General features: G+C 41.9%; 1 protein-coding gene across 5 annotated transcripts in view; it reads left to right on the top strand.

The window, feature by feature from the left end:
* The first annotated feature begins 1,933 nt into the window (after positions 1 to 1,933).
* Positions 1,934 to 25,658, top strand: part of astn1 (astrotactin 1) — a 361,427-nt gene continuing 337,702 nt past the window's right edge. For 4 of the 5 annotated variants that reach the window (XM_076744682.1, XM_076744685.1, XM_076744686.1 and 1 more), the window contains exon 1: positions 1,941 to 2,371. In XM_076744682.1, coding sequence (XP_076600797.1) covers positions 2,068 to 2,371 — 304 coding nt within the window. In that variant the 5' untranslated portion in view covers positions 1,941 to 2,067. Of the gene's footprint in view, positions 2,372 to 25,658 lie in introns of all 5 variants that reach the window. The other variant, XM_076744683.1, reaches the window with a different exon arrangement.

Here is a 25,658-nt window from a genome sequence, read left to right on the forward strand (position 1 = left end):
CTTTTCTCAGGACACGCTGTGCCAGTGTACAGACTGTGTTTGATTGACATCTCTTTCACTCTGTTAGCTTGTTGGGGCGGGACAAACGAGTCCTTTATCATTGTTGTGATTACACAGAGTGAGATGGCCTCACATCAGTGGCATACAGTACCATTCAACAGCTCTCAGTACAGTGAGACGGCTGAAGGTATTTTATAAGAAAGGTTTGCAAAAAACAGAAACATTTTGGACATTGACAAAACACTGCAATGGTTTAACCAGACTGACAACTGAAAAGACAGAAAGAGACAAAGGCTCTGAGTAACGGCTAAACAAGAATAGAAGAAATCATTGGTAAAAGCAGTGTCAAGTGCACAATAGTGCCTATTACCATCTGGAATTAACGAGCCTGTTGCTTGAACAAAGCTCCTCTTAAAACTTCAAAATGGAAAAAGAAGGTTATTCTAGGTTTGGCACCATTGGAAGTGGGTCACAGAATAACATACTGGACTGACAAATCACAGTTTAAACCTATTTAATCCGCAGTAGAACACAGAGGGACCAAAGAAAAATGGGTTTCCAGAATATTCAGAGCCCGGTTGCACTACTGTGGTTCAATAATGATCCAGGGTCACATTTCTGGACAGGAAAACATTCAACATGGACGTGTATATTGGGGGAAAATGATTACAACACTAGTCTACCCTGTCATGCAGCTCTCTGGGAACTCAGCTAAAGGGGAGATTTAATCATTCAATTCTTCTTTAGGGGCCAAAATTATTTCAAATGTAAATAATATATTTGGTGTCTGAATTCTTCCGTTTTATGTGTGTGTGTGTGTGTGTGTGTGTGTGTGTGTGTTTGTTTGCAGAAAATTTAAGTTAACATCACTGTTAGATTGGTTAATAGCAGAGCAGATGGTGAATCGGACTTTACACATGTTAAACTGGTTAATCAGAAAGATGGAAAATGAACTCAAATACAATTTTTGAACTTTTTGAACTAGTTTTTTGGGTGAGATGAATTACCCTTTCAATTGACTTTCTGGCATATAATTAATTTAGTTCATGCTTGTACATAACCATAATATCAGCTCCGCTCCACATAGCTGGCTCTTATAGCTCAGTTGTTTTGCCTTAAACCATAAACTCCAGTCCAGAGTTTCAGGAAATAACCAGTTTGCTGAACTTATTTACATTCCATAAGATCACCCAACTGTGTTTTTGTTGCTGTGGTTCAGCTCAGTCAGTGATAGTGAAAACACGCATGCATCATTAAGTGCTCTAAAGCTGTGAGTCAAAGAGCGCTGTCACATTGAAGAGAAACTGTTCTGCTGTAAATGTCATTGTGTTAGAGAAAGTGTTGTGTATTCTTATAAAGCTTTGCACTTCTCTCGTCCAGCCTGTGCTTACCTAAGCAGAGGACAAGGCTGAGTTAGCTCCATTCTCTTGTGTTTCAAACAGCTTTTGGAATAAACTTGTTTCTGTCTTCAGCATCCCCTTTAAAGTTTGTCCAGCACCTCTAAATCTGGGGTGTTGCCACTACACACACACACTGACAGGGAGTTTTTACATTCATCTTGAGCACCATCAATTAGACAATTATGCATGCACCCCTCAACTGTCCACCCAATCACAGAGGTCAGGCAAACCACTAAAGATGCTCGGTGCTGGCGCTTGGAGATGATATTCAAATCTGTATGAGGGGGCATAGTACAATTAAATCAGAGGTGATGCTTTTGGTGGTGGGACCCACAGGGCATTCTGGGTGCATGCTCTCTTGGTAATCTATGTTTAGCCATTACAGAGCCATTTGGAAAGTTTATCGATCAATTACAGTAAAGGGGTCATCGACAGCATTAAACACTCTGCGGCCACGCAGTCAATGTTGAGTGTTGTATGCACAAAAATGCCGTGATTGATCATATGTGAGAAACAAGAGGCGTTTGTTTCCCACACTGTGAGAGCCCGCCGGAGTACCACCCCTCCTCACACGCTCACTCTGCTGCTCTCTCATCCGCCGGGCTGAGAGACCGAGGCAGCCTGACGGAGAAACAGCAAGGAGGGGAGAGGAAACGGAGCGACGGAGATGGCGAGTATCAACATGGGGCCGAGACCGCTGCTGCTGGGGCTCGCCTGGCTCCTTCTGGCCGTCCTAACACCTAATGTCCGAGGTCTGACCGGCGACGAGGACCAGAGCCAGGACACCGAGTGCAAGATGAAGAGCGTCACCGTGTCGGCGCTGCCGTTTTTGAGGGAAAACGACCTGAGCATCATGCACAGTCCGTCGGCCTCCGAGCCCAAGCTGCTGTTCTCCGTTAGAAACGATTTTCCCGGAGACGTCATGGTGGTGGACGACCTGGAAAACACAGAGCTCCCCTTTTTCGTCTTAGGTGAGTCTTTGAAAGACGGTCTGCGCGCTTCATTAGCCGCTAATTGAGCAGATGACCCCCTCCCCTCCTCACTCTTTATTATTACACCGGAGCATCTGTCTATTAGCTTAGGCCCGGCTACATGTCATGTTTTCAACGTTTTCAGAAACATGTTTTACATGTTGTTGGCTGTTTTACAACCAAAATGAAGAACGACCGCAGTTAGCTGCGTTTTTATCACAAAATGAGTCCGTCAATGTATGATAATTAGTTTAGCGCCTGTCAGTGATAACGCTGCTGTGGGCTAAATCAACACTGAGCACTTCTTCTTCCATTAATAGGCCGCATAGCAGCATAATGCTAACAAAATAGTAGTTTTTAGCATCCAGTTGTAGCCAGTAACACGTTTGAAAGAACAGCGCCACTCTCGTGCTTTGTATATTGTCACGAGCGCTAGCTTACACACGTGGTTCAGTTAGCTTCATGTGTACTGTAATTAACTCCTCTCACTTTAGGACACAGCTGTCCTGTTAGCTTTCAGGCGTTAACAGAAAACTTTATTTAAGTTTAGACCCAACTAAGTCCACATTTACTGGGCATGAGTCAACAGACGGGTGACAAATGAAAGGAAAAACCTGAATAAATGGATGAAGAAGGCGTAACGAGTGCAGATGCTTCCACACAGGTGCGCTGCATGTTACCATGGAGCTGCTAGCATCCAATCATGCTCTGTGGCACTCAGGTCATTCTGATTTTGTATCAAGATGGAAAGAGCGTTTATTATGAGGGTATAAGTGGCAGGAGTTGCAGTCACAAAGACTGCTCAACCGGTTAATGTTTCAATAGCAAGAGTGAGCAAAGTGACATCTGCATTTAGATCTATGGGAATCACATCAGGAGAAACTGTGGTGGACATTGATGACCATGTTGCTTGTGCATTTGTGCAGTATGTAGGGAAAAACAGAAACGCGACACTTTCTCAGGTGACTGAGAGTGTCAATGCAGGATGTGATCAGACTGTGTCAGCAGCAACAACAGCCCGTCCACAATTTCCTAGAGAAGCCTATTATAGTAGAGTTGCAGTGCATAAACCCCTCATTTCAAAGATGAACACACATTTGAGAGTTCACTGGTGCTGAAACCACATGCACTGTTTCACAGAGATGTGGAAAAAGGTGAAATGGTTTGATGAGTCTTCCTTCACCATATTCTCGATAAGTGGCCAAGTGCATGTGTAGCGTTCGCCAAGAGAACAGTACAGGCCTGACAGCTTGACCCGACATTGAGGGGGAAATTGTGGTTCTTTTATTGGGGGGGGGGGGGCATTTTGCTGGCTTTGTTTAGGTCCACTTGTCCCCTTACAGGGACAGGTCACTGCAAATCAATACAGAGTTGTTCTGAGTGATCACCTTTATCCTACGATGTCACATTTCTATCCTGATGATGAGAGACGTCTCTTCTAGGATGACAGTGGTCCATCCATAGGGCAGGAGGGGTCACTGAATGGTTTAATGGCAATGAAAATGATGTCAATCATATGCTCTGACCTTTGCAGTCACCGTATCTCAACCCAGATGAACACTTATGGGAGATTTTGGACTGATGTGTCAGACAAGACAGTTCCAGAGACTTGTGCAATCAGTGGCAAGGTGCATTGAAGCTGTTCTGGTGGCACATGGAGGCCCAACACCTTACTGAGATGCTTTATGTTGCTTTTTCCTTTCATTTGTAACCTGTCTGTACATTTGAATAACAGTGAGTTTGACAGAAAATGCCAAGGTTTGTGTTGTGGAAGTTAGCTGGCTGCTGTCCATGGTGCTGAATTGCGTCTGCAGGGCTTCATGGCAAGTTGCTGCTGCTGTGAACAGTCCCCTCTGCTCCACAGAGCACACACTGTGTCTCTCTGTGTAGTTTGCAATGTAACATCTATACACCCAGGTAACTTTATGTCTTTGGGAGTGTTTGTGTGAAGATTTAGTGTTATTACTGGTGGCTCTGGGCCTGATTGTACCATCGTTTGGTGTTTGTTTATTGGCCCAAGTGAGAGAGCAGCGGGACAGCAGTTAAAAAGTGTGGCCAGTATGTGGGTGTGTGTTGATTGTTGTACCTACAGTGCTATTTAACCTGTCTGTATAACTTTGTTGTCACTTTTTTGAAACAGTTTCCTGTTTGAGATCCGTTTTCATGCATACATTTTACATGGATACTGTCGTTATCTGTTCCTCTGTCGTGTCTTTTTCATGTGTCTGATGTGCAAATGTAAGTTGAGCCATGCTGGTGGAAAAAATCTGCGGCAGTTTATCACATAATTTATGTCAAAAATCCACAGAAATGCGGTATGCCCAACCATACATATACTGTATGCTTTAGAAAGATATCACTAAGACTGGTAATTGGTCATTTCAGTGGCTTGGATGGAAGACTTTCTCATAAAAAAAAAAAAAAAATGATAGCATACAGTAGGCTGACAGGAAGTGAGAAGGGAGGGAGAAAGTGGGGTGACATCCAAAAAAAAAAAAGGTCTTGGGCTGGACTTGAAGTGATTACATGTCCAGCATTAGAGCATTAAGCTTAAACCCCTGGACATTTTTCAGCAGGCATATGTTATTATGAATTTAATACTGTAATTCAAACAGTATTAAACCTGCAGAAGAGTTCATTATAACATCCATAAAATCGCTCTCTTTTGGGGTTTTATCCGACCTCACCAGCTACAACAGCTTGGTAGGGTTTTCTAGCATTGTACTATTGTCCCACAAAAAAGTTAGGCCGTTATTAGTGAGTCAAATAAATGTGTGTTTGCAATGAAAGCTAGGTTAGCTTGAATTACAGAAATAAATAGGACAGGATATCAAACATCAGAAGCCTGCTGTCCGAGCACCAATACTTGACAGATCATTTTAGAAAGCAGAAATTCACAACGGTGAAGTTAGGTTTTTGTTGGACATTCCCTCTTGATCCACTGGCATCTTCTTACTCAGTTTCACCCAGTGTTGGCACTAAGAGGACGGTTAGCTCACCTCCGTGTCATCAGTTTTACAGAGTTTCACTATCAGTAAATGTTAGAATGACTCAAAACCAATGCTAATTTCAATCTGCTCCTGCTGACTTGTCAATATCAGTGAAAATTATGATTGTGGGGATGTCCCAAACAAATTTTTTGACCCTGATCCTGATCTGAGTCCTTCAGTGGGTATGGGTATCTGCTGATGAGATCTGTCTGATCTGGTACTCATATTGACTTCAGTGTTGATTAATATGTGTCATACTGTACAGTGGTGTTACAGTGCGGAGCTTCTTCCCTCACAAATGAGTACAGATGCTGGCTGTGGAGAGCACTTTCACTAAATGAAAGCCAAGTTTCATTCTGGCCTGTTATAAAGTTTCTCACAGAATTAATGTTCATATGTGACAGCTGATATGAGCCGCCGCCGGTGACGTCACTTTAACCAGTGATTTTGATGGTCAGTGCAGTGAGGAGCTGCTGTCTGAATGATTGAGCTTTGTGCATCCTTTTGCCAGCCTCACAACGACTCATTCACTGGTGCACCCAAATCATTTTTCACATCACACACTCTAATTTTCACTCTCATATGCAGTGAAATGAGGCACTGTGGTCTGTCATGAAGGAGAGCAGTGCTGCAACATAAGCAGGCTGAGGACAAAACTCAGTACATTGCAACTGTACACTAAAGAAAGCATCTGTATTTGATTTGCTTCATTTTAGCCGACACTCATCCATCCTCAACCTTGAGATCAGCTCGGGGCAACTAATTACTTCCATTGTCAATCAAACGGTCACTGTATTTTTTTGATTAATTGCTTCATTGTTTAGATACTAAAATGTCAGAAAATAGTGGAAATGATCTGTGATCTGTTTCTCAGATCCAAAGATGAGGTCTTCCAGAACTCAAAGATATTTTCCCTCTGTGAAGGATCTGCAGTACTCTGAAGTTCTGCAGTACTTTGGAAAGCCGCTGTCATTATGGATTCCTTCAGTTGTATTTTGCAGTACTTCAGAAAGCACTGCAGTATAAACAATACGATTTCTATGTCTGTTTTAATTAACAGACATAAGGATGCTGGGAACAGTCCTATGATGGTCCCTGATGACAGTTGTGGTTTTGTTGAGTGTTATACGCCGTGAGACAGTGGTGACTCTCTGAATAGTTTGAATAGTTAATTTAAAGGCCTAATTTAGACAACAGTTAATTCATTATGGGGTGGAGGGAATAAGCTAAGGAAAATGCACAGCACAAAAGATCTCGATATCGGTGTTGCATATTAATGAGTGTGAATGTGTGTGTGACATTTCCTTACGTAGCATTCTGCTACAGGACAGAAAACTTTTAATGAAAAGTGACACTGGGGAGCCCAGCACAGTACCGCATTTGTGGTGCAAGTAGCATCCCTGCTACCCATATATAAACACTGGAGCAGCTGGAGCCTTTTATTTCTTTAGTTTTCTTTTGTTTGGTACTTGATTTCCTTTGCTGATTAACAAAATCTCTTGTGAAATAAGGGCTGGCAGCTTTGAATTACAAACCAGAGCCTTCACTCGTATGTGTCTTCTCAGGAAACTTTACATTAACATTGTGTGGCGGTATTGATAACAAGCAGTAATTACATTTAAACCAGTGTTTCAGCAGTACTGTGATAAGATGCCTGCTGAATGCTGTTTGAGTAAGCACTAAGCTCTTTCTGGCTGCTGTTAAGGATCCAGTTGGCATGATCTCACACTAGCCCTCTCCATGGCTGTTTGAGTCTGCCACTGCCTCGTTATGATTAATGTTCTACATGGTTCCTCTCAGCATATTTTTATATCCCTCCACCACTATACATGGTGTGTGGGACATTATGCCAGGTGTCTGAGCATAAACACATACTGTCGGCCAACCCAACCGCAGCAACAACAGCGGCAGGTTTCTGTTGAGTAAAACAGATGATCTGAGTAGATTTTGGAACACCTTGCTGGATCTGATTGTAGCTTCATCAGGGTTAAAGTGTTGAGAGATTCCTTAGGCTTAAGGAACTGATACAGACCAGGTTGTGTCTTTTTTGCAAAATTCTTGCCAAGTCTTTTGACTCTCATCTTCACCCTATTCAGCAGGGGTTCAATGGTACATGTATTCATTGTGTACCGTTTGATGCAGGTGTTTCAGAGTGGCTTGTGACTTGTTTCCTTCGATTCCAGTGCAATCTCAAGTGTAATTTCCTGGAAAGCTTCTTCAGTGGGTCAGATGTTAATTGCAGTCTAAACCATGTTAATCATGTTAGGTGATGCACGGTGCTCCCATATGTTTGGATACCTGTGTTCCATGACCATTATGGTTCTTCAGTAAATTATAGCTTATTTTGTTTTGGTTTGCTCTCACCAGTTTATTGTAAATTACACAGCTGCCACTTCATGTCAATGCCGAAGCTATGCTAGTGGCTGCTAGTTAACTGAATTAAATGGAATATAATGGTATTTTCTTAACCGAGGTCATATTCTCTTAATTGTGGCCTGTCTGACTTTGGGTCATGCCAGCTTTACATCCATTGCAGAGATTCAGGAACTGCAGCAAAACACTGTATATGTGAGCGAGGAGATATTTTTACAGAAATGATTTCAAGTGCTTGTCCCTGATTTTGACTGACAGTAAACATAGGAAGTAGGCCCGAATTAGCTATTGTAGCTAACTGCGTAGGGATCTGTTTCTGGGCCAGTTTGGAGTGTTTGTTTCTCCTGATATTCAACAACAGTCCATCAGACAATAAAAACATGTGCATTTGTAGAGTTTTGTAGTTCTGTTGGCGCAGCTCTTCTGTTTTGCCATTCGTTTTTGTTTTTTTGTTTTTGTTTGCATTTCAGTTGTAACAGGTAGCAGAAGGTTTCAAAATGTCCATAGAAAATCCTCAAAACACTCAACACTCCAATTCAAATCATTGTCCAACCCTATTTGTAGTATACATTGGCCTGAAAATGATGCATATATACTGTTTATTGCTTTCCATTAAACTAGTGTATTCAAAAAATACTGGCGAAACATACAGTAATGAGAATACGTATGGAAAATGGAAAAATACATTACTGTGCTTTCACCAGGAAAACCAGCAGTAGAATAACAAGTGATAATTACATACTGTTAAGACAAAACTGTAACCAATCAACATCAGGAGTCAGTGTAAAACTCTAACCTGAATGTTTGACTTTTCCATAAAATGCTGACAGGTTTTTTTAAACATATACAACTCATGTTATGTGTTATTGTTATATTTTAATGACAAAGTCTAGAAATGGGCTAATAGTGATCAAGATTAATCTGAACAAATTTCAACACCCATACAACTATTAGCATTTGAGTCTGAGATCATAAGAACAGTCACAAAAATGACTTTTTTTACACATTCAATGTTAAACACACTGATGGGAAACTTCTCAAGGCAAGACCACTCATCTCTTTTCGTCACTAGATACACTGCAGACAGCCAACAGAAGAAGGAGGTCATTTTATACAGAGAAACATTGGCTGTTTCTGGGGGAATAAAGGTCAAAGAGAATGCTGAATTTTCAGGTTTCATAACGCCATCAAGCACATTATGTGAAGCAAAGAAGTTTAAGAACAACCATTTACTGTGCACTGACCGTCAATGTCAGACAACCTTCTCAAAGTTTAGCAGTTACCCAGTGTTTCTGTGGTGGTGTAAAATGTTAGAAAACATACATACAGTATTTGAACGAAACAGAATCTCCCTCCTTTCAGATTTTAACGCAGGGCACATACCAATCAACACCACTGTAAATGAAATATTACTGAACTCTGTGTACAGATAAGTGCTAAGTCATTATCTCACAGCAACTTGAAATATGTATACGGTTGTAGTTAGCTAACACTATGCAGCAATGTACTGTTCACACGTGTATCAGTACTTGCATAGTGTGTGTAGTGTTTAGCTGCATGTGCTTATCACTTTATGTTAATTGATAGCTGGTGGGTTAGCTGTTGATGTTCACGGAGTGATGACAGAGACACTGGGACACACCCCTGGGCATCCACGACACTGGTCGTTTGGCAGGGGTGTGATTCCTGCCCTGCTTTAGGAGTGGTTTCAGAAGGACATTTTAATCCTGTCTTCTGCCATGAAAATGTGTCACCACAGGCAGACCACTGACATGAATTCAGCCACCTTGCAACCCTCCAGGCCTGGACTGTTTGACAGTAAAAAGACTGAGCATCACTCAAAGAAAGACACTTGCAGGCTTTGACTTGAGACCCTGACCACTTCAGTCAGTCTCATATACAGTACTGTAGCTTATTGCACAGCACCCCTCTTATCAGCAGTGAGTCCTGCTGGTGACTGCAGTCCCTCCGTCCTCTTCCATGTCTCATCAGTATACTTTATCCTTTGCAGTGTTCCACACAGACTTTACTTCTGTGCGTCCGTCCGTCCAATAAACTCAGAAAATGTTTCTGTGTGTTTACCTCCCTCCTGTAAGTGCACTGACGGTCGCCCGACCTTTGCTTTTTAATGTAAGCCTACTTATTCTATTGTTTTGTAAAAGCTTGTAAATGTACCTGGTTGGTGCTGAGCCTCCTCCACTCGCTGCTCGCCTGCCAAAATGGAAAAATCCAAAATGTAAGTTGTGTTTTTTTGAGCAACTTTAGAAAATATACTGCTGACGAAGAAAGTCAACAGAGCACACAAGAACAGCGAGAGAGAGGCAGGGCAGGGCGAGTCGGTGTGTGTGCAGTAAGAGACCAGAGGTGTAGATGTGTGTGTGTGTGTGTGTGTGTGTGTGTGTGTGTGTGTGTGTGTGTGTGGGTGGGTGGGTGGGGGGGGACTGAAAAGTGAGGTTAATAATTAAAGCTCTTTGTGATCCAACACTTAAATAAGGTGGAAAATTAGATATGATAAGAAATAGTGAAATTTGAAATAACCCACTGGAAATACAGTTTCCAGTAGGTTGGTTAGACTGTCATTCTGTGGGAAATGCTGCTCAGCTAAACCCAGTAGTTATTTGAATTTTTGAAGACCTTGGTGAGACAGAGATCAGAAATTTTCAAGGGATGGTCTCAGTGTTCTAGTTAAAGGCGAGAACTTGAAGCTGTATGCCTCATTTTGGGAAGAGAAAAAGGAATGTTGTTATGAGGCATGCTGAGATTCTTTTATTTCCCTCAGCCCATCACCCTCTTTGAAGTAACATCATTTATAAAATGTTGCTGGTTTTAAATGCGTGCTTGTGTGTATGTGTGTGTGTGTGTTTGTCTCTCTGTGCGCGTGTGTGTTTGTGTTGGGGGTGGTAGGTTGGGTGCAATTTAAATTCTTCTTTTTTTTCCACCTCTACAGTGGCTCACAGTTTTCTCGCCAAATTGCTTCTCTGTGAAGCATCTAAGCAGTTTGAAAAGGGGGATTCTGTGACTGACAGTAAATTTCAGCTGCAGGACTGCAGCCACTCGTTAGTGTCAGAGAAGCCCGGCTACGTTATTAGAAATTTAGCCTTTTGGTGTTGTGCCATAAATTGTGCGGGAGGTGAGGTAATAAAGTTGCCCTCTGGGAGAGTCTCGAGCTGTATTTGCTCTGGCGGTGATTTGCACATCTCAGCCGGGGGCTTGGAAAGAAGTCAGCCCTTAACTGTCTCCCATTCAGATCTGCTTTCTGAACAATAATTTGGCTGGCACAGTTCAGATCCATGCCATGCAAGGTTTTATATTACTCCCAGAGTAAATGAAGTTCAACTGCACTGGTGCTTGTACTTCATATGTCACCTGTGAGTCCTGAATGCTCTGCTTAAAGCTGGTTTTTCACATTTGGCAAAGCGGTTTCACGTCATTATTGTTGGTATGCAGTGAAAATGTCATTGAGCAATCCCATTATGTGAATAATCTTCAACTAATGAAATAGAACAATGTTGATGTTGTCAGCTGGGCAGATGCAACCCAACAGACCTGGATATAGCTGCAACTTAGAGTGGACTTTCAAAGTTTTACAGAGCTTGGTCTTCAAAATGCTTGTTTTGCCTCCGTTTTCCACTTTGTTGAGTGCTGAAGCAAACAGAAAGTATTATTTCACTAACGCATAAAACAAAGAAAAACAGAAATCCTCACATTTGATTAGCTGGAATCACTGTTTGAAAAATGACAAAAGAATAGATGATTATTAAAGTAGCAGTGGATCAGTCTGCTGTGGTTGGACCTGTAGATGACTTCACTAATCATTTCTGCACTAAACGTGAGCATCACTCATTGCTAATCATGGACAGCAACTCCAGCCACAGCACTTTGACCACACTAGAAACCAAACCTGAATTACAGAGCATCATGTGTTTCAACTTGAATGGAAGTGCATTTCCACTTCTTCAGGAAGACTTGCTGTTTGACTGAATCCTGACCAGCTGCTCTCTGGTATCTGAAGTGAATACCACCAAAGAAAAAACCTGTTAGAGCATAAATGTTGTGTGGACTTCCGTTTCAGTACTGCTTCTAAAAACTTGTCCAGTATTGTGTGTCGCTTTGATTTTTTTTCCAAAGTGAATTCAAGCTTCCCAAACAAGGCTTATTTGTCACACTCGCCATATCGTAAGACACACTTTACGGTACGGCGCTGTTTCACTTGGAAAACAGGTGGGAGGAGTTCCAAGAGTCCGCCAAATAATAGCAGTTGCTGCTGTTGAGAAGAAATTTGAGCGTGGAATGAGACCCTGGTGTGAAACAGTAGGCTGGAGCTGTGTCCCTCTGAGCAATTAAAACTTCCTTCATTTTCTCCCTTCATAATGAATATGTTACAGAGACATCTAATTACTGTACATGCAGAGTGTCAGAGACACTTTGCTGAGCTTAGTGGGCACACGACTCTTTTATTAATTGGATTTTCATGCTGACTTGTGCTTTTTCTCGGTGTAGGTGAGTTACTTAATCCTCGGCGGCCTCAGAACAGCTGTAGAACCACGGCTGGTCAATGTGCCTTGCTTTGGGGAAAGCTTAGAGTTTACAACCAGGGTACTTTTTTGGCCAGTATTACAGCTAGTTATAAAACAGTTATATTGGCATGTGCTGCAGCATCACTAGAAAAATCAAAAAGTTGCTAAACATGAGTAAACAAACAATAAATCCAGGAAAATAAGACCCAGGTTGTAAAAACCAGAAATTTCCCTTTATGTGTGGACACAGGGTTACTGCAGAGACTAAGCTGAATTCATTAATCTTGACAGAAAATTAATCACTTGATAGATTTTTGTGCCAGTTTCCTGTTTGGTAATAAACTGACTGTCTTTGGGTTTTGGGATGGAAAACTCTTTTTTTGAAAAACATCACTTTGAGTTAGTCACAACTGTGACTAACATTCGTCATCTGTCACATGTTCATCTGTTTGTCGAGCCTCTAAATATGAAATAAAGATGAGTAATTGTGCTCTTAAATGTTGCCTTGAAGGCTGAGAGGCACTGACAATCTATTAATGACATTCGCTATGTCCCAGTGCCACACTAGACACAAATACTGCGCTGTAATGAAATGGACTATTTTAGTTGTAAACATGGCTCTGCTAACAGGAAATTATACATGTGCTGCACTGGTGAACACTCAGACCCAAACTAAGGTTTCACAATAACGCCAGTTTCAAATTTTAGTCACTGTTGTTGCATTGTGTCCATCATAAACAACATAATTTCCAGCGTACATCCAGGGATGTGCTCTTGCAAAATAAGATCGCTCAAACCTTTTGGCTGGAATGCAGTAAACCGTTTGACGTAGTTTACAGGTTTGTACAATGTACACTAAATCATCAGAGACATACGAAAACTGTTAGCTTCAGATGGACACACAGCTCTGTGGAAGACCTTCTCAACATTCTCAACAGAGTTTCTTTTCTGTCTCTGTATCCATAAACTCCCTCAGGACTCTTTCTTCCCAGTTCACAGCCTGTGTCAATCCTGAGATTCTGTTGGGATTACCAAACCAGAGTTTCCTCTACATTCATTTAGGAGTGGCAGACCGCCATTCATGCCAGAGCATGGCCTTGAGAGTGACATCACGTCAAGTACCCAGGCACCAGGTCAGAGAGTCAAAGGAGTGTCGTCTTGGAAGGCAGGGCAGCGACTTACCGGAGAAAAGGTAGACTTATTAGCTTAAGATAACTCGTAATAGATTTTGCAAGTTAAATAGACATTCGCAAAATATTGATGGCCAGCTAATGTTATGTAACATATCATTAGCTTAAGTTAATTAGGCCCGGTGCCAACTCAGTGTCGCTAATGTGAGTAAACTAATTGATAGCATTAAGCTAATATCTACATGCCATGATGTAACTGCTGACTGCGTTTTCAGATGAGCTTGTTCAAATATTTCTCTAAGAAGAGAGAGACAGCTGATGAAGGTGACGCTACTCAGGTATCATTAGCCTTTTACTGACTCATAAATGATGATGGTTAGGTAAAAAATTGTGTCCACACTTGTAATTAGATGTGATGTGAGTGTAAATTAGCTAACGTGAATGTTTTATGTAATCATATAAGACAAGTAACTTTACACAGGGAGCAGCAGTGGAACAAAGCGAAGGAGAGCAGAGTACAGCAGGGAAGAGCCGAGTGAAGGAGCAGGAGAGCAAAGTGATGGTGCGGGAGAGAGAGATGAGAGTAGAGGAGAAAAACCTAAAGGGAAGCACAGGCTATCAGGCTGGGACCCTGAATGGGTTGAAAAAAACAGCCAGTTCCACACGTGGCTCTACCACACTGATAATGGTGAGTGTTGATGAGCCTTTTCTTTCCTCTCTTGTTTTTTTGCACAATATACATGTCAATATTTCTGTTAAATAAATACAAAATAAAATAATAAATAAAGTCAGTGTATTTCCATTGTAAGAGCAATGATCGATAATGCCACTTTACTCCTATAGGAATGTTCTGCCGCTTATGTCGGCAGCATAAGCAGGCACCCAAAAGAGGAAGCGGCCATTCATTGAGGCAGGCTGTCAACTTTACCGAGTGAATTACTTGGATAAGCACATGAGTACGGAGCACCACACACAGAGTGTGAGGTCACAGGCCTTACTGGCACAAGGTGAATTAATAGGAAGTCATTTAAATTGATGCAGCAGATCATCTGCTGTACGACCTGCTTTGTCTTGCCAGAACATATTTGTACCTGCTTTGCATAGGTTCCTCTGTGGTGGCTGCCTTTGATCCAGTCATTTCATTGGAGCATGAGGCAGTCATCGGGGGTTTAAATGCCTCTACTATTTGATCAAACGAGAGCAAGCACATAAAACAAATTATCTAGCTCTTCTTGAGCTAGCCGAGTTGCTAGGATGTGACTATTTCAAGAAGCTGAAGGTAAATAATTATCATGCTACATCGTATTGTTTACATTTGCATATCATCACCGCAAGTCAGCTTGCCTCAATCTCAAAACTATATTTAATATATTTTACTTTTAGATTGGAAAAACTACCAACTACCGGTCTCATATAATAATAGATGAGATATTGGAAATCTTGGCTGCAGTGGTGGAGGAGCCAATCCTCAGAAACATCCAGTCCTCTGTGGCTGTCGGAGAGGGAGTGGATGAGAGCACAGATGTCTCTGTGAAGAGGCAGCTAGACCTGCATGTCAGGTTATTAAGTTGAGAGGACAATAATTAATGACTGAATCAGTAATACTTCTTTAATTTTATTGTTTTATTTATTATTATTTTTTTATTTTTACGTTCAGCCTTTAAAAAGCAATTTTCAACTGGCCATTCAATAAATAGGTAAATAAAGTAAAATCTGCAGTAAAGTGTCATTTGTTTACATCGCCACAGCTCCCCGGAGAGCCTGCCCTCACTGCTGAAAAAAACCCTAAAGGAAACACTGCAAACTGTCTTTTAGAGATTCGAGGAAACTAGGTTTTCTGTGAAAATTTCAAAAAAATTGTTTGTCATAATGATAATATTAATAATGATACATACATTTAATGGGAATTGTATTTAGCCCTGAACTGTGCATTTTTCTCTGTCATATATAGAGGCTAGATATACAACCCTGTGAATTTATTCCAGAATAAACTGGGCTACTGTGTAAAATGTAAATAAAAACAGCAGAATCAGGTTGTACCTGGTCGGTCGGCCCAAGTAAAGTCCGCGTGTGGAACACTGCTGAGGATAAAGTATCCTGATGAGACATGGAAGAGGACGGAGGGACTGCAGTCACCAGCAGGACTCACAGCTGATAAGAGGGGTGCTGTGCAATAAGCTACAGTACTGTATATGAGACTGACTGAAGTGGTCAGGGTCTCAAGTCAAAGCCTGCAAGTGTCTTTCTTTGAGTGATGCTCAGTCTTTTTACTGTCAAACAGTCCAGGCCTGGAGGGTTGCAAGGTGGCTGAATTCATGTCAGTGGTCTGCCTGTGGTGACACATTTTCATGGCAGAAGCATAAAAACGTCCCTCTGAAACCACTCCTAAAGCATTCTAATCTACTTCTCCATTTTCCATTCATATTCTCCATGCTGAATGTTCCAAACAGGGATATTTTTGGTGTCCAAAATATGCCTGAATGCACTTGAACGGAAAGGAGAAAACAGTATGTGTACAAATCATTGTCAGGCAAATCAATTTCAACTTCACTTGAGTATGCGTTAAAAAGGATTGGCAGATGATCATATTCTGTTTTATATATGTTTTATACAGTGTCCAGTGGGGGCTAATAGTCTGTTGCACAGGCGGTGCTGCTGATTGCAGCTTTGTCTGAGGCCAAGGACTGTATGTATTTGAGTAAATGTGAATGATTAACCTGTACGTGAGGTAATCTGTCATGTCATCATTGAAGGTACACTGTAGCTTATGTCGACTTCCATTTCTTTTTCCATGTTCCATCCCTTTCAGGTCTCTGCCAGCTTTGTGTTCCACCGCAGCTCTTCGTCTTGTCCAGAACTCTGCTGGTCATGCCCGATATAGTTCCTTTGTATGTGCCTGGATTCACCACAGCAGAGGCTTCACTTTCTTTATTGCCCCCATGCTGAACATTGTTGAGGATAAATCTGCAATTAACATCATGCTGAGATCAAGGATTGTTTTGGTGTATGTGCAAGGCAAGGGCTGGAGGAATTACACAGAGGCAGAGCAAGGAGATAGAGATGGAGAGACAGAGAGAAAGACTGTGAGGCATATGGCTGCTAGTGAGTGGTTTCCATGGCAACATGATTGGGCGCTTAGACAGATGTTGTAAAGAAAGGTTTTCATCACCACAGCGGGAGAGGACAGGAAGGAGGGAGGGAGGGAGGAAGGGAGGGACATTCTGCTGCCGTCTGAGAGCAGCGTGAAGAACTTTAAGGTATCCAACAGTAAACGATGAGATGTCGTTCAGCTCAGGGACAACTAGATTATTTAGAAAAAATGACATTCTCAGATTAGTGTCGCAATAAGAATCATTTTCGGAGCATTGGGTCAGAATTTTAGTGAATCTTAATCTAGCATCGTTTTCACTCATGGAATCTGAGCCCTTTTTTAAATGAGGTGTTCTAATCAGCTTTTGCTTTCAACATTTACATGTACCAAAAGTTGCAAGTAACTACAATTCAGAGATCTGTTGTTACCTTTGTTACCCAAGCAGGCAGAAAAAGTTTCGAGTGGCAGCCTAATGAATAAGCTGAGAATCAACGCAGCATAAGAAATGAAACGTGGATGAAATGTGTCAGACGCATTGAAATAACTGAGCTACTCGCTTCAATACTGGAACCATGGTACCAATGCAGAACAAATAAGTTGATCTGCTGAAAATATTGGTATATATTTAACTAGCTGACTCCTGAAATCGATGTAAGGTGATGCACTGGATCATATCGCTGGAGAAGGCTCATCAATATTCTCCTCTTGGTGAGCTACACAAACACACGGCCCACCCCGGTTGCTTCAAACAGCTTATTAATAAGACAAAAGCCAAATGTCTCAATTTCATTTTAATAAGACACATCTGATATAATCTGCCAGAGACGTTTGTCATTTTAACCAACAAAAGCAATGGTCAGCATCGCCCCATGCCAGTCAAAAACAGTCATGTAAACCTTTGTGCTGTCAACAAATACTCTAAATTCAAATAAATCCAATTGCAAAAAAATCCAGACATCCAGTTGTGAAAATGAATATCTGATTGTGGAAATAAAGCAGCAGTGCTGGGCTGGCTGCACTGAATGCACTGCACAATGGACAGGAGTCACAAAACCAGAGTTTCCATTATCCTGTTAGGTTTTTTAATTTTTTTTTTTGTTTTGTTTTTAACTGGGAGAATCTGCTGAAGTCTGACATATTTAAGTTTATCTGCTCATAATGTCCAGTGAAAATACTTCCCAAGTCAAATGTGAAAATACTCCAGCTCTACTTCCTGTTTCGCTCGTCTCATGTCCGCCTGCTCTCTCGCTCCTCTCTCAATTTCAACCAAACCAGAGTTGGAGGTGACTGTTGGAGCAATAAAAGACCAGCCAAGAAGGTTTTAGCGAGTTTTATTCTGTTTCTGTCGAGATTGAATGAAGTGTTTTTTACAATGATGAAATGATTTTGTCTGTAAACGGAGTCTGGTGGCTTTGATGAGAGTGGTATCGCGGCAGCATTTTGTGGACGTACATTGACGGTGAGCAAACTCCCAGAGGGAGTACACTGCAGCCCGATCCATGGCTGCTGGCTGCTGCGCTGTTGTTCAATACTCAACCAGTTTCAAAAAGTGTTGTCTCCATTGATCACTTGGACACAAAAACATGGGAAAATAGGGTCCATAATCAAATAATAAGTGACTGGAATCTCTGCCGTTTGTCTGGGACATTGAAGTCTTCCAGGTCATGTGTGGTCATGTGTTATTTTGTGATGTGTAGGTATGTAGATCTTTGAAACGACAAGCTCATGTTGATGTAATATACAAGTAGTATGCTTCTGTATTGATTTGCCCTCTTATGCACATCATGTGCAAAAACAGGTATGTCAATGCTTCAAACCTGTTTGTTTTCTTCGAACAAACAAGCCCTAGAAGCCATACAAGAAGTTAAGAATTGTCTAAACAGTATGTGAATAATGCCAGATTTCAGTACTTGACAGTTTACACGTTTCAGTCGGTATGAAAACCTATTAAAGTTTGATAACCACACCCAGTAACACACACAGATTCTTAGCACCGCTGTGGTGGTGAAAAGGGAAAACAAAATCAACCATTAATCTCATTCCTGAGAAAGTCCATTTTTGGGGAAAAGACACAAGCAAACAAATAAATCAGCAACCGTCAGCCACAGAAAGGCACACTCAAATACATATCCATTTTTGCCGGCTCCCATGCAGCTTGTTGATATAGTTTTTAAAGCGCGGCACTGCTGCCCACATGTGTTTTATTAGGCTGTCAGGCCGGGGGAGATCAAGGCGGAAAGAAACTGTAATCTGTATGCAGGCTCACAGAGGCCAGTGGGAGTGGGTTAGGAGCTGGACAAACAGTCAGACTCTGGCTAGAAATATTTTCCTTCCTTGTTTTAAGATTAGTGTGTCGTAATTTATGGCGCCCCATGAACAGCCCCCCCTTCGAGAGTTCTTAAAACAAATAAAATGAAGGATTGCAGAATTGCGTTAGGTGCAGACCCGAGAACGGGGAAATTCACATGCATGGAGAAAAAAAAAAAGAGGGAAACAAATTCCCCGAAGGTTCTCAGATTAGCTTCAGTTAAAGGAAGCATGTGGGGAAGTTCATGTGGTGAGAGCAGGAGACCAGTTTCTTGGTTTCCCCCTCTGATGCCCTGATTTCATCACCCTGGCAAAAGCAATACATCTTAATTTGCTACTGTCATCACAGGCTGGCCTCGATCTGTCAGTTTCTCAACCTCGGGGAGAGGTGTTGCGCTCAAGAAGGACATCGGTTCAAAGGCAATACGACAGTCTACCAGTCATTTTTTTTAGAGGCCTGGTTAGTTTTAGGTTTGATTGAACTCTGTGCAGCCCGTTTTGATTCTCTTGATGTGTTTTTGGAGTAAAGACTATTTAAGTGTTTGACCAAACTGAACTTTGGCGTTAGAAATGCATTGATAGCCAAGCTGACTTTAATCATTAGTTCAGTCAACAAAATGGTATCGCACGTGCCATCGTGCAGATATCCGACATCAATTCAGTCGCAGCATAATTGTGATCGTGACTTTAATTTGCTGTGAAAGACTTGAGTACATCAGGTAACTTATCAGAAATCCATCAAGATAACGTTTGATGCATTTTAATGATTCTCGATTCCAGTTCTTTGAGGGGCGGGGTCAAAACAGGTCACGTGCTTATTTCACTTTAATCAGCAGCTACTTTGATCGTAGTCATTTTTCATGCAGAAGCACTGCAGCTTCACAAATGTAAGGACATGCTGCTTACATTTTAATTGCTTCAGTAGTTTTCATTTATTTTCAATCATTTTGAGGTTTGGACTGCTGGTTGGACAAAACAAGCGCTGTGAAGGTGATTGTCTCACAGTTTTTACTAAACAGTAATGGAGAAAATAATCAGCAGATTAATCCAGAACTAAATAATTATTAGTTGCAGTCCTAAAAAAATAGTTCAAAATAAGCTTCACCTCAGCCAACTACAACAGTAGCATCTGCTTTTACATGAATGCAATGCAGTAATCAAATGGCATAATGTGTAACAGTATAAACCACAGGGACGTTTTTCTGCATCGAGTACTTACGTTTTCTGATTATTCGTACTTTTATGTAAGTAACATTAATCTAGGCCTTTTTCTTGAATACTATTTTTACTTAAAGGAACCAGTTCTAATTTGGAACCAGTTCTTAGAGTCTTATATGTGTCAGAGCCGAGAACCTTCCTATACTGAGTGTATAATGTAAAGCTGTTGATCATCGCAGTTGTCTCAGTTACATTTTATGGGCTCAGTAAGTAGTCTGACACTTTTAAGTTGTTTTTTTTTTTTGGAGTGTAGTTTACTTACTTGATATTTGCAGCTACCTACTGGCACATCTCAGTCTCCCTTTGGCATCTCCTGACCTTGTTCTGTCAGTCTCTCAGTCTGAACCCAGCGAAATATAGTTGCTTAAGATCAATCATTGAGAACTGAAAATAGGGCAAAGACTTTCTCCTTTTGGCTCCCATACAGTTAAAAAAAAAAAGTTAAATAAAAAAAATATATATGTTCATTGGATGCTGGGTCAAGGGTGAAAGAGGATGATTTGCATCTGGGCCTTTTCATCGCGGCCTTAATGTGTCAAGCCCGCCATGGTCTTTGAGCGAAGTGGAGCCGAGTTCAACTGAGATGTCTGATTTGTCTGAAGGAGTTTTTATCAGGTCATTTTTAGATTTCCAGTTGTAGCTTTTAGACAATATTGCAGAAGGTATTTCCTTTCCTCACAGAAAAAAATCTGAAAAAATCACAGCTAAATTCTGTTGTATTTCTAAAAAAAGTCCATCCGCTCTCAGTGTTGGAGCTGACGCCTTACTGTCACCATATCACAAGGATCAAGTCTGTTTCATTTTTGACCTATTTCAGCGTTTGATGGAGCCTTGTGGCAGGCGTTCCCAGCATTCTGCCACTGCCAACAAGTCATTTTACAAAATGGCCTGCGTCCCTGAGGCCTGACACACTGTAGTACATTACCATCCCTCACAGCATTGATTGGGGCTGCTGCCTAATTGTCAAGTAAATGACAGAGATTATGACGGGCATCACATTATCATACACATTCAGCGTTCATAAATTACCACATTATCAGCCACGCATGAGAAATGTTCTGATAAAAGAGCTGCCTCCCTTCGGCACCCAGATAATAAGATCCCAAACTTGCTGTTGATCAAAGGCCGTCGCTGATTGGTCAGATTGTAAAAAATAATGTTGAAGTTTCGGGCTTGTTGTTCTTAATAACCCAATATTTGGAGACTTTATTACAGTGGTGTCATACAGTTTGATACATTTTAATGTGGCTTGCAGTTAAGGAATTATTCCCCTCATTAAGCCCTTAATGATGAAGAGTGAATGTATCACCTCATAAAAGTTGATGGAAAAGTTGGCAAGAGGGGAAGAAAGTTTGGAAATATTCTTAGAGGGCTCGGCTTTATTTTAGCGAGTGAGGGGAAAAAAACAAAGATTCTATTTCTCTCACCATCCTTCCTCCCGCTTTGATACTGCACAAGGTATCAGAGAGACAATGCTCTATGCTTTTCACAGGAAGCCTCTTCCTCTCCATTTCTATCCACTTCAGCGACTGCAAGGCGCAGACAAAAGAAATGTGCAGCAGGGGAGAGACTAACACCCCCCCCCCCTCCATTTTGTCGAGCAGTACAGCTACATTTCCAGCGAGATGTCTCATAAAGTCACCTGGTCGAGCGTGTCAAAGACGGATGTAGCATCTGGAAGTTTAAACCAAGTGGATTAATGGGGAATTTATTTTTTACACAATGTCAGGACCAGCCTGAGGCAGCTAGTAGGGCCGTACCAGACTGTGAATGTGACGTGCATGTCAGCCGTGCCATGTTAGTGAAATATTTACATGGTCATGAATTTTCAATTTGTCAGGGATTGCTCCCGTGGGGAGCTTATCACCTATAAACCATGCAGGTGGTAAAAATAGAGCCTATTTGTTATAAAATGGACAATGACACTGGGGTTTGGGATAAAGAGGGGGGAAAGTTTAACAAGGTATTGCTGAAGTACAGGTTATGCACTGCACTGAGTTAAATTATTCACCACTTGTACAGTGCATATCTGTAATACTTCATTTGAATGCATATTAATGCATCACCGTAAAAGTAACTGAGTCAAAGAAACAGATTTTTTTTGAATATCTGAATTATGCCTTGTTTACATTCATGTTTACTTACTAGCGTTCTTCTTCTTCACTGCCTATGTTGGTGCTTTGCTGTGTTTCTTCATGCAAGATGTGTATGGGATCATTTTCGTCCAAATCCACTCGTCTTCAAACCATCTTGCTGAAGAGATTTTTGGAAAATCAGTGTACCATAGTTATCCTTTTGTTGGCCACCACCACTGCTTGTCAGCAAAAGTTAAATACTGGTCGTCTCGCTTCCCGATGAGGGCATTCCAGGGTGCCTCTGCTTGCTTGACATGTGTCTCAGCCTATCATTGTCTGCTGCGATGGTGCCACCGCTTCCTTGCTTTTGGTTTCCAGTACCTGCCAAGACTGCAAGTGAAACTCAGATCGCAGTTGCAAAAAAAAAACAAACAAACCGAGAAGTGATGTCTTTCATTTCTTTACTCATGCCATGGTCACGAATAAAGAAATGAGTTTATCTCTTGATATTTTATTTGAGATTTTTTTTTACATCTGCCATTTAAGCATGACATTTAAATCATTTGTCCTGCTAAATCCGTTGCTTTGACTCATGATGTGATGATGCTGATGATCGTGATTGCTTTACACCTTTTACATGAATCCTTGTTTGAGCTGCACTGCTTTCCCTGCCTCCTCCATCTGGCAGTCCCTGTGCTTATCAGTTGCAGAGCTGCCTGCCTCTGTTCCTTCAAAATTCAAGGTAAGCATCAGCTTCACATCTGTCTGCCGCTCATCTTCATCCAGGTGATAGTGGCAGCCCATGTGGCTGTGCACTCAGATATATTCATCACATACTGTATCAAGGACATATAGCAAGCTAACATATGCAAACAGAGCTCAGCAGCCTGCTTGTGGGAGGGCTCCGTCTTGTCGGGCATGCCTTTCAAGTTGCTTGGTACTTGCAAAAAGAAAGCTAAAGTCGCTGAAAGTGTAAGATCACCAACCAGCAGGGAGGCGGTGGGGCTGTACGTGTGTGTGTGTGTGTTTTCAGGCATTCCTTAAATAGGGTGTGACATTAAGCTGATGATTAAACCCCTCGAGGGTGACAGGTGAGGGAAGCAAGAGACAACCAGGCGAGGTAGCAAGAGACAGCTGACGTGAGAGAAAGGATAGAAGGTGACAGAGAAGGAGAATGAGGAGACGGAAAAATGGTGAAAGAGAGACGAGGTCAATGCGTAAGAGGCCGACGTGTTGGGAGGGGAGGAAAGATTTGCATTGAGGGGAGATTGAAAGACAAACAGACAGAGCGAGAGATGAGCTGATCGATCTGTTCGATAAGTGGCAGTAATTGTCAGTGAGCCTGGGCCCAGGAGCCGCTGCTGATGAGGCTTGGCTTTGTTTGCTCTGCGCTAATGTAATTAGCGTTAAGATACAGTCATTCTCAGCATCCAAATGCCGAGACATTTCTTATTTACTGCCGTTGTGTCCATGAGCAGGAACGCTAAAACCAGAGCATTAAGCAGCTGTTGAGAGGTGAAATCTGTACATTGAGGCCTCTTGCACTTTGTAATAGGTGATCTGACTGAAGCATTCCACCAGCGTCTTAACCGGTGTATTGCACTGCACACACTGTTTTGTATTACAAGATTGTGCTGACCTTGAAAAAAAGTGAATTACTGTAGCCTAAAAATACACAATGGAAGCACCTCATTTAATCATGCTGTATTAGAAAGGCCTGCTTTGCACAGAGCCCAGATCGCCGAAGAATAACTTATTTGCCTTGCGGACTGGGAACTTTGTTGGTAAAAAGTGAAAGGCATGATATATTTCTGTAGCTGTCAGAGGCTTGGGAGACTTTAGAGCTTAATGGTGAACCTGGGCACATTTCTGTTTCAATCATAGCAAAGCAGTCCACCCTTCAAAGACAGAATGGTGGCTAAGTGGTTAGCAATGTTGCCTAACGACTGTCACCCCCAGCTGGTTTGCTCCCCAGCTGTGGCAGGGCTCTCCCTTGTGCTTGCACGATCCTCCTCCGGGGGCCTACTGTTTCCTCCACCATCAAATTCAGTCCTCCTGTCAGTGCCCTTGACCGAGGCGCTGGCTTAGAGCTGGAGTCGGTCCCCCAGCTGTACATTGCTCCTCAGGGATGGGTTAAATGCAGAGAACAAATTTCACGATGTTGTGCTGAGCGTGATTGTATGTGACAAAAAAGAATCCTCTGAGCTTGAATGGCTTTCTGCACACCTTCCGAGTGTGTCTATGTCTTTTGATTTGTTCTGGCCAGGCCTTCGCTGGCTGGCCAAGAGCAGACATCTTTCCCTCCCTTTTTTCACTCAGACTAAATGTTTTCCCACTTCCTCTGGCCACAACAGGAAGTGTGAAAACATCAGTAGAGTTAGAGCTATCAGGATGCTCAGATGTGAAAGTCTTTGTTGAGTTCTGCCATCCACAGTTAGGCAGCAGTGAGCTCACTGCAGAGGACTTAATGCAGTGTGTGTGTCACCTTCACACACTTGCTGTCCGACTAATTGAGCCCTGCAATGTGTTTCAGCTCATGTTCCACTATGTAATACCACAAGTTATGCTGTCCAAATAAGCTGACAGCGCCATATTTCGCTGTGCAACTGTAAATTGTTTTCACTTTATACATGCTTGTACATGGAGGCCACACTTGATGTTACAAATATGATAAAATGAGCATGATGGAATATTTTGTACATTAGGTACTACGGTTGGAGGGTAATCCGGTAATAAGGTATCCCGCGGCATCTAAAAATAGCAACAGTATCGGTTTCATTACCGATATAGGGGTAGGGGCCTAACATAATTGTAGCATCGTCATAACAAAAATGAAGTCCACTCCGTTCAATGTGTCTGATTGAATTTTTACTTGTGAAAAAGGTGACTGTTCAAAAGTACATGCTAATAAAAATGAACCTGAGCAGTTTTACAGATGTTTTAAAACAGGTTTGTCCAGGCGCTCATTTGGGCGCATCTGTTCAGAGTACCGTTATCTCGCCCAGGCACACGGAGAAACTCCTCTGTTGAAAACACTTTTTCAGCCTTTCTTCTGCTTGCTATTGTTCTTATCTCTCATAAAAGGACAAAATGCAAATAAAATAGTAAAATAACACCTCGGGCTGCTCAGTGTCCTCTGTAAGCGCTCGGCTCATTCATGTGTAAATGAGACGGAGCGGTGAAACTAACTGCGTAGTTACGCCGATCAATAGCTCAGCGACCCATTGGTCAATTTGATGATGGTCGCCTCAATCTACCAGTCAGAGTCAAGAGAATAGATGGGCAGCCCCCAAATTCACCATACGTCATTGGTGTACGTCGTTTTGGATAAAAGCGTCTGCCAAATGAGAAATTGTAATTGTAATTGTACCGTATACCCAGGGAATAAGCGGGGAAGGTTTGACGGTATTAAAATTTGGATACCGCCCAACTCTATTAGGAACATGTAGATGAGCAGACTGCATATGTGGCACCAGATCATATGGTTCTCTGTGGGTTTGGCTTATTGCTTTTCAGTCCAAGCTAGTTTAATCATATAGTGGGTCATAACTGAGTTCAGGGTAAGTGTGAACATATTCATGGAGTC

The sequence above is a fragment of the Chaetodon auriga genome, chromosome 12 (assembly GCF_051107435.1).
Source record: "Chaetodon auriga isolate fChaAug3 chromosome 12, fChaAug3.hap1, whole genome shotgun sequence".
NCBI classification, from domain to species: Eukaryota; Metazoa; Chordata; class Actinopteri; order Chaetodontiformes; family Chaetodontidae; genus Chaetodon; species Chaetodon auriga.